The 9,969-nt window shown below is 51.2% G+C and overlaps 1 protein-coding gene across 1 annotated transcript in view; it reads left to right on the forward strand.

The window, feature by feature from the left end:
* Positions 1–2,915: 2,915 nt before the first annotated feature.
* LOC112954781 (fasciculation and elongation protein zeta-1-like) overlaps positions 2,916–9,969 on the forward strand; it is a 13,125-nt gene continuing 6,071 nt past the window's right edge. The window contains exons 1-4 of the mRNA XM_026048034.1: positions 2,916–3,214; positions 6,977–7,073; positions 8,294–8,398; positions 8,751–8,961. Coding sequence (XP_025903819.1) covers positions 2,931–3,214; positions 6,977–7,073; positions 8,294–8,398; positions 8,751–8,961 — 697 coding nt within the window. The 5' untranslated portion in view covers positions 2,916–2,930. The remainder of the gene's footprint in view (positions 3,215–6,976; positions 7,074–8,293; positions 8,399–8,750; positions 8,962–9,969) is intronic.

Genomic DNA, 9,969 nt, shown 5'->3' on the forward strand with positions numbered 1-9,969 from the left:
CAGCCCCGCAGCCGTGGGGCCTGGTGGGATGCAATGCAGGGTGCGGGGGGAGGAGGCAAGGGGGGCTTTGGGGGGGCCGCAATGGGGGATGCAACCACGGGGGGGTGCAGGGCAGCGGGGGTGAGTGCAGGGTGCACCTTGCAAAGTGCAGGGGGGCATGCGTGCAAGAGGCAGGTGGTGCATGCACGGAGGGGTTGCATGCATGGGGGCTGCATGCACAGGTGCATGCATGCCCGGTGTTGCATGCACGCACGCGTGCCCGGGTGCAGGCGCGCGCTGGTGCATGCATGCAGGGCTGCATGCACACGCACGGTGCAGCAGTGGCGGCGCGCAGCACCCAGGTGCCTACGTGCGGGGATGCACCCAAGGTCAATGCAGCCCCGCGGGTGCAGTGCAAGGGTGCGCGCGCGTCGCTAGTCTGCATGCATGCACCGGAGCACGCACACGGCTCGGGGGGAGCTTGCACCGGGTGCATCTGCATGCATGCCCTGCACGGCCCCTGCAGCTGCGCCGCTGCGGATGAGTCAGCAGCGCCCGCCGGGGTCCCGCTGCGTGGCTGGCACGGGCGGCTTGCACGGCGCTCGCGCAGGGGGACGTTGTGCAGGGCTTGCACAGGGCCTGCGTGGGGATTGCACCAGGATTGCGTGGAACCACGCTTAGCTTGCATGGGGATTGCAAAAAAAAAAAGCCTTGCGTAGCGTTGCACTGGCGGTTGCACGGGCGTTGCACGGGGTTTGCACGGGAATTGCAAAGCGGGTGCAGTGGGGGGTTGCAAAGCGGTTGCATTGGTTTTGCTCGGTGGTAGCGCTGGGTTTGCATGGGCTTGTGCTGGGCTTGCGTGGGGCTTGCAGGGCGGTGGCACTGGGCTTGCACCGGGGGTTGCATGCGGGTTGCGGAGCGGTTGCGCCAGCTTTGCATGCGGGTTGCACTGGGGTTGCACCGGGTTTGCACTGCAGTTGCTCGTGGCTTGCACGGGGTTTACGTGCCGGGTGCACCGGGCTTGCAGAACGCTTGCGTGGCGCTTGGAAAGGGGGTTGCACCCTCTGCAATCCAGAAAAAAAAGCAACAACGATTTTCCCAATTTGACCTTTTTTTCCCCCAAAAGCTGACTGCAGTCACCACCCTATAGCAACAGTAGGACGGGGCTGTTTCCTAGCAGTGAGGTCGCTTAGGACGGGGTTATTCCTGGGTTACTCCTGAGATACTCAGGGTATTTGTAGGGTAACTACCATACCGCCTCCAAGATACTACCAGGATAACCCTAAGGCTCTGTGGTGGTGAACCTGGAGTAATCCCGAGATGTTGTAAAATTCCTATCAGGATACGCCTCGGAGACCATTGGGGTGCTCCTAAGATGCTACTGGGATGCTCCATAGTTACTCTCAGGGTTCTTGTATAGATACTACCTGGACACTCCTAAGTTACTATGGGGTTGCTCCTAAGATATTCTTTGGATTCTCTAAACTTACTATCAGGATACCCATAAGGCACCATCATGATACTCCTAAGATACTGCTGGAGTACTCTCTAAGTACTCTCACAGTGTCCCTAAGGTACTTTGAGTTTACTCCTATGAAATTCCTGACCCCAAGGAATTCCCTAAGAGTATCCCTTAGGTAATTCCCTAAGGAATAGCCCTACGATACTATTGGCATACTCCTAAGACACTATTGGGATACTCTTGAGATAACTCTCCCAATGCTCTTAAGATACTCTCGGGATAGACCTGTGATACTATCAGGATACTCCTAGCATGCTCTAAGGTTACCCCAAGGATACTACCAGTTGTCTGGAGAGAGCCATGCTTTGCCGATACTACTACTATAGCTCTGCAGTTCTCTTAGTAGAACTAAGGATCTAAACTAGGACATTGCTGGTCCTGCTGAAATACTTCTGGCACACTATGAAGATACTACAGGGATACTCCTAGGACAGTAGAAAAAATAAAGGAGAGTTTTGTGATGCTCTTGGAGGATTGCTGAGATACCCAGAATATACCAGCAGCTCAGTCTTGGGCTTCTACTAAGAAACTAGCAGCTCATTACTAGGGCAGTACTAGGTTGCTACCGAGTCCCTGCCAGGGAGGTCACTACTAGTTGCTCTTGGGTTACTACTAGGTTGCTACCAAGTCCCTACCAGGTAGGTCACTACTAGTTGCTGTTGGGTTACTACTAGGTTGCTACCCAGTCTCTACCAGGTAGGTCACTACTGGGTTGCTCTTGGGTTACTACTAGGTTGCTACCCAGTCTCTACCAGGTAGGTCACTACTAGGTTGCTCTTGGGTTACTACTAGGTTGCTCCCAAGTCCCAACCAGGGAGATCACCACTAGGTTGCTCCCAAGTCCCTACCAGGTAGGTCACTACTAGGTTGCTGTTGGGTTACTACTAGGTTGCTCCCAAGTCCCTACCAGGTAGGTCACTACTGGGTTGCTCTTGGGTTACTACTAGGTTGCTACCGAGTCCCTACCAGGTAGGTCACTACTAGTTGCTGTTGGGTTACTACTAGGTTGCTACCCAGTCTCTACCAGGTAGGTCACTACTGGGTTGCTCTTGGGTTACTACTAGGTTGCTACCCAGTCTCTACCAGGTAGGTCACTACTAGGTTGCTCTTGGGTTACTACTAGGTTGCTCCCAAGTCCCTACCAGGTAGGTCACTACTAGGTTGCTCTTGGGTTACTACTAGGTTGCTCCCAAGTCCCAACCAGGGAGATCACCACTAGGTTGCTCCCAAGTCCCTACCAGCAAAGTTACTACTAGGTTGCTGTTGGGTTGCTACCAAGTTCCCGCCAGGTAGGTCACTACTAGGTTGCTACAGGGATACTAGCAGGTCCCTACGAGGCCACCACAGGTTCCTGGGGCTTAGGGAGCCCCAAGGGCCTCACGGGGACCCTCTCCCGACAGCTAAGGCGGCGACGCAGGCAGCGGCGAGGATGGAGGCGCCCCTGGTGAGCCTGGAGGAGGAGTTCGAGGAGGGCCCCGGCGGGGGCGGCGGCGGCGGGGGCTCCCCACGGGGCCCCGCGGACCCGGCGCTGGCCGAGCTCGAGAGCTTCTCGGCCGAGATGATGAGCTTCAAGTCCATGGAGGACCTGGTGCAGGAGTTCGACGAGAAGCTCACCGTCTGCTTCCGCAACTACGACGCCACCACCGAGGCGCTGGCGCCCGTGCGGGGCCACCTGCAGGCCCAGGAGGAGGAGGAGCGCCTCCAGGACGAGGAGTGAGTAAGGCCCTCGGAGGGAGGAAGGTCCTCGTAAGCCAGCGGTGCACCCAGCCAGTCCTACCACCATGGCCTGGTGGTGGGACCTTGGCAGTGGAGTGGACTCTGAGTAGCGGTGGAGCAAACTCTGGAGTAGCGTTGGTGTCCTCATTGGTGCTTTGAGTTACAGCGTAGTAAAGCTAGAGTAGCGTAGCAAGCAGTGAGTAGGGGTGATGCGAAATATGAGTGACGGTGGCATGAGCTACTGAGTACTAGTAGAGTCAGCTGAGTACAGGCAGTGTGAGCTGTGAGTAACAGCAGAGTAAACTGTGAGGAGCAGTGGAGTAAACTCTGGGTACTTGGTGGTGAGTCTTGTAGTAAATTGTGGTGGCGTGAACCAGGAATTGCTTTAGAGTGAACTAGGAGTGCAGTTGTAGTAAACTGTGAGTCCCAGTGGAGTAATCTATGTGTAACATTGCAATAAGCTGAGTCCTGTTGTGGGAAATGAGTTGTTTCGGAGTAAAGTATGAGTTACTATGAAGCAGTCTTTGAGTCCCGTTGCAGGGAACCATGAGTAGTGGTGAACTGCGTGACATCATAGCAACCTATAATCATGAGTAAAAGTATAGTATTAGTAAAAGTAGCATTAAAGCTGTTGTAGTAAACTGAGTCCCGTTGTAGTGAACTACAAGTCGTGGTGTAGTAAACTCCGAATCCCATTTTAGGAAGCTACAAGTCCCGTTGGAGGGAACCACGAGTCCCCTTGGCGTGAAACGTGAGTAGGGAACTAAGTAGCACTGTAGTAGACGAGGAGTTGCACTGGAGTAAACTGGGTCGCATTGTAGTAAATGATGGGTGCCCTTGTAGTGAACCGAGTTGCTTTGGCGTGAACTGTGAGTCCCATTGTAGTGAACTACGAGTTGTGTAGTGAGCTGTGAGTAGTGTTGCAGTAAACTATAAGTAGCATTGTAGTAAAGTATAAGTAATGTTGTAGTAAGCTGTATAGAATTGTAGTAAAGTATAGGTAGCATTGTAGTAAACTATAAGTAGCATAGTTAAACTATAAGTAGCATTGTAGTAAAGTATAAGTAGCATTGTAGTAAAGTATAAGTAACATTGTAGTTAAACTATAAGTAGTGTTGTAGTAAAGTATAAGTAACATTGTAGTAAAGTATAAGTAGTCTTGTAGTTAAACTACAAGTAGCATTGTAGTAAAGTGTGAGTAACATTGTAGTAAGGTATAAGTAGCATTGTAGTTAAACTACAAGTAGCATTGTAGTAAAGTATAAGTAATGTTGTAGTAAAGTATAAGTGGTGTTGTAGTTAAGCTACAAGTAGCACTGTAGTAAAGTATGAGTAACATTGTAGTAAAGTGTAAATAGAGTTGTAGTTAAACTACAAGTAGCATTGTAGTAAAGTATGAGTAACCTTGTAGTAAAGGGTAAGTAGCTTTGTAGTTAAACTACAAGTAGCATTGTAGTAAAGTGTAAGTAGCGTTGTAGTAAAGTATAAGTAGCGTTGTAGTTAAACTACAAGTAGCGTTGTAGTAAACTGTGTGTCCTGTTGTAGGTCCCGGTGTAGTAAACTATGAGTAGCCCCAGCCATGAAATGCGTCACCTCTTGGCCCAGCGGTATTTGTGTGAAAACGCGCGATTTTCGCTCCGATTTCTGCTAGTTTTGCTCTTTTGGCCAAAAAAGGCTGTTTTGTGCCCATTTTGCGGGGCTGAAGCATCTGTGCTCCCTCCATACAAGGGGATTGAGCCGGGGGGTTGCAGCCCCAGGTGCTCATTTCTTCACAAGTGACACCATCACTTTTCACCCCAAATTGCCCCAGATTTGGGCTTTTTTTAGCCAAAAACATGTTAGTCCAATGGCTTTTTTCTTAAGTGGCCAAATCAGAGGGATTTTGCCAGAAAAAAAACGCGATTTTGGCTTCGTTCCCAGAGCGCCGCTGTCGCCGCTTTGTGCCGCTTAGAGCATGTTGTTTTGGGGAGGTTTGGGCAAAACAGGGCTTTTTTTTTTTTAATCCCGTTTTTCAAAGAGCCCTGTGTGCACGAGGGGGATGGGCCAAGGCTGAAAATGCTGTTTTTTCCCCTAATTATTAACCAGTTGTGGATGGAATTGCCTCAAAAATCACCAGCAGCAGCTGGTCCTGTGGGACGCTGGCCCTTTAAGACCAGGAAAAAAGCCAATTTAGGGGCTAATTATTGGTTTTTTTCTCTCTTGTTCCTGCTTTATTGCATTTTTGTTATTTTCTTTTTATACCTTTTTTTGCATAATTCTATATATTTAAATATAAATTGTATATTTACATACTTTAATATATTTTTATTTATTTATATATTATATAATATGTGTTTTTAACGTGATTTTTTTTTTTTTGGTTAATTAATCCATAAAAATGACTGTTTGGCGGTGGGTGATTTGAGGCAGAGGGAAGTGTTCTGGGGTGAATATGAGCCATTTAGGGAGAACCTGGAAAAAAGCACCAGTTTGGGGAAAAAAGGGGGAAATCGGTGAGTTTGCCCTAAATTAGGGTCAGGGAGATTTCCTTCCTTCCTTCCTTCCTTCCTTCCTTCCTTCCTTCCTTCCTTCCTTCCTTCCTTCCTTCCTTCCTTCCTTCCTTCCTTCCTTCCTTCCTTCNCCTTCCTTCCTTCCTTCCTTCCTTCCTTCCTTCCTTCCTTCCTTCCTTCCTTCCTTCCTTCCTTCCTTCCTTCCTTCCTTTTCCCCCATTTTCCCTCTTCTCACTGTGTATCTTTTTGCTTCCATTTCCCTTTTTCCATCTTTTCCTTCATTTTCCCTTTTTTCACTCTTTTCTTCTTTTCCTATATTTCCTTGGTATATTTTTCCCATATTCCCCCCTTATTTTCCCTATTTTCCCCCCTTATTTTCCCTATTTTTCCCCCTTATCCATCTTTTTTACCCTTTTACACCCTTTTCCCCCTAGTTTTCCTATTTTCCTTTTTCTTCCTTTTTTTTCCCCCTCTTTCCTCCATTTTCCCCTCTTCCCCCTATCCCCATTTCATTCCTCTCTCCCCTCCCTCATTTTTGGGATGAAACTGGGCAAAATCAGCCCGGCCTCAGGAACACAGGGGCAAAGGAGAGCAGTGAGGCCCAATTCAGGGCATTTTAGGCTGTTTTAGGTAAATTTGGACTCTTTTTTTTTGCATTTTGGGTCATTGGGGCTGTCGCTTATGTTTTAGTGCAATTTCTAGGATATTTTGGGCAGTTTCAGGGATATTTAGGAGTGTTTTGGGTCTCTGCTTTAAGGCAGCATTTTGGTGTGTTTGGGGGTTTTTGGGGACTATTTTGGGGGAAACTTCTGAGATTTTGGGAGTCTTTTGGGGGTATTTCAGAACATTTGAGGGTGTTTTAAGGAGCTTTTCAGACACCCATTTTGAAGTCCTGGGGCTGTGTTTTGGGGCAATTTGAGGGTGTTTTGGGACTGTAATCAAGAGAATTCGAGGTGAACCAGGGTGGCATTTTGAGGCAATTCAGGGATAATTTGGGGCATTAGCATTTGGGGGTCTTTCAGGGTGCCCTTTTGGGGTGTTTTGGGACGTTTTGAGGCAGTATTTTATGGTTATTTGGGGTGTTTTGGAGCACCAAGGAAGGTTTTGGGGACCTTTGGCCGCTGGAGGGGGGATTTTTTGGCATCTCAAGGGAACATTTGGGGCATTTTAGGATCTTCGGGGGGGGCTGACAGGACGTGGGGCAGTCGGGGGTGTTCCAGGGTGTTTTTTGGGGGGATTCATGGGCGTTTCGGGGCCTCCCGTCCCGCAGGGTGTGGGACGCCCTCACCGACGGCTTTGCCCCCCCCGGCTCCCCCCGGCGCTGGCTGCTCCCCGACACCGAAGCCCCCAGTGACAGCGACACCCAGGTAGGCCCCGGACCCCCCAAAACCTCCTCCGCCCCCCCCAATTTCCCCCCGTGATGATTGACAGCTGTCAATCCACTCCCAAGCCTGGCGACGGTCAGGGAGGGGGATCTTCGGATCAGCCCAAACCATCGTTTTCCGTCGTTTTTGGATGGTGGCATCTCCTTTTGGGTGGAAAGTACACCAAAACAGGAGCGCTTGAGGCTCTGCTGGGTCGAGGTGGTGGGTTTTGGGGAGAAAAAAAGGGAAATTGGTGATCACAGGCAGAGGAAGAACGGATCCAATGGCCCATCCAACAACTTCCCATCCAGCATCCTCATCCCATGCCCTTGACCAGCATCTAGAAGATGGATCTAGATGATCTAGAGGTGGATCTAGAGGATCCATTGTCCCCATCACAGGTCCCCATCCAACCTGTCCAGTGTCCCCATCCCATTCTTGCCTCTCCCCATCCCATGTCCCCTTCCCACATCTCATCCCATGTCCCTGTTCAACCTCCTTCTTTTCCACCTCTGCGCCTCCCTATCCCACATCGCCATCCCATGGAACATCTCCCCAGCATCCCGTTCAGCATCTCCCCATCCAATGGTCTCATCCAACCTCTCAACATCCAGTGTCCCCCCAAGATCTCCTCATCTCATGTCCCCATCCAACCTACCTCTGTCCAACCTCTCCATGTCCCCATCCAACGTGTCCACAACCAATCCATCCAGTGTCCCAGCAACATCTCTGCATCACGTGTCCCTGTCCAAGTCCTCTTTAACTTACTCTCCCCATTCAGTGTCCCTGTCCAACCTCTCCCCATCATCTCTACATTCCATGTCCATGTCGAGCATGTTCCCATCTGACTTCTCCCCCTTCCACATTTCCTCATCCAGCCTCTTCCAGTGTCACATCCATGGGCTTGTCCTGTCCAACCTCTCCCCATCCAATATTCCCCATGCACCCAACCCGTGTCCCTGTCCAGGCCTCTCATCCAGGTTCCCATCCAACCTCTCCCCATCCAATATCCCCCTCCAGCTTTGCCCTCTCCAACATCTACCATCCAACATCTCCATTGACATCTTCATCTAACCTCTCCACATCCCATGTCCCTGTTCAGCCTCTTCCCATCCCAAATCCCCATCCCACATCCACGTCCACCCTTGGGGCTCCCATCCCTCTCCGTGGCTGCTCCGGGTGGCCGTGCCACCCGTGTCCCCACATCCCATGTGTCCCCACAGCTCTGCGGGAAGGAAGAGGAGGATGAGGATGACGAGGAGGAGCTCACCGAGAGGAGCGAGCAGGACTCGGGCATCAACGAGGAGCCGCTGCTGACAGCGGAGCAGGTACCCGTGCACCCCACGTGTCCCCAGCGCCGGCCAGGGACCCACAGCATCGTCCCAAAGCACCCAAAAAAAAGGGCCAAATCCAGAGTTTTGGGCCACAGGGGTTGCAATTTGCAAGCGTTGATGAAGATGAAGGTGGGAAGTAGGGCTGGGGACGTGGGATGGAGGTCGCAGGTACCAGAGTGAGCAAATTTGGGGGCACATGCTGCTCCTGGTGGTTCAAACACGGGTGCATAAGATGTGGGTGCAAATGCCGGGTGCAAATATGGGTGCGGGTGCAAATACGGGTGCAGGTGCAAATTTGGGTGCACGCGCAAATTTAGGTGTGCATCATCCCCCACGTGCCCCACAGGTCATCGAGGAGCTGGAGGAGCTGATGCAGAGCTCGCCCGACCCCGAGGCCGATGCCGAGGCCGAAGACGAGGAGGAGGAGGAGGAGGAGGAGGACGAGGCCGAGGCGGAGCTGGCGGGCGGGGGCACGGAGCCCATCGTGCTGCGGGAGCTGCACGCCTTCCCGCCCGCCCTCAACAACAACTGCTCCCACGAAGGTGCCTTTTTTGGGGGTAAAGCCCAGCGGATCGGGCAAGCAAGAGCATTTTGTGATATGGTTGCACCGTGCATTTTGCTAAATGCAGTGTCCATCTCACCACTGCACGGTGCACTTTGCTGCATGCGCCACGTGTGCCCTTCTGCAGCGGTGCCGTGCATTTTGCCATGTGCACCTTGCACCCTGCATTTCTTGCATTGCATCATGGTTTTTTCGGTAGTTGCACCGGGCATTTTGCTACTTGCACGTGCATCTGGCTAATTGCACTTGCATTTGGGTAATTGCACCGTGCATTTTGCTTATTGCACCGTGCGCTTTGCTGGTGGCACTCTGCATTTCTGTCGTCACACTTTTCCTCATGCATTCTGCTCATTGCACCGTGCATTCCACTAATTGCACTCTTGTACTGTGCATTTTGCTAGTTGCACCGGGCATTGTGCTTCTTGCACCATGCCTTCTGATACTGCACCGTGCCTTTTGCTAATTGGACTGTATTTTTTGCTTATTATACACACATTCTGGTCATTGCATCATGCATTTTGCTAATTGCACCAGGCATTTTACTTACGGCACCATGCGTTCTGCTGGTTGCACCATGAATTCTGCAAATTGCACTGTGCATTTTGCTAATTGCACCATGCATTCTGCACATTGCACCGTGCATTCTGCAAATTGCACTGTGTGTTTTGCTAATTGCACCGTGCATTCCGCAAGTTGCACCGTGCATCCTGCAGATTGCCCTGTGCCTTTTGCTAGCTGCACCCTACTTCTTTCTCCCCCTCGCCCCGTGTTTGGGCGCCAGGCCTGGGGCAGCTCTGGGCAGCGGAGCTGGTGTCAGCTGCGTGAGTTCTGCAAATCGCACTGTGCATTTTGCTAATTGCAGCAGGCATTTTGCTAGTTGCACTGTGCATTTTGCTAGTTGCACTGTGCATTTTGCTAGTTGCACTGTGCATTCTGTGGGGCGCACCATGAGTTCTGCAAATTGCACTGTGTGTTTTGCTAACTGCACCGTGCATTCTGCAAA

The sequence above is a fragment of the Nothoprocta perdicaria genome, unplaced genomic scaffold, assembly GCF_003342845.1.
Source record: "Nothoprocta perdicaria isolate Ctin4 unplaced genomic scaffold, notPer1 scaffold_509, whole genome shotgun sequence".
Classification (NCBI taxonomy): Eukaryota; Metazoa; Chordata; class Aves; order Tinamiformes; family Tinamidae; genus Nothoprocta; species Nothoprocta perdicaria.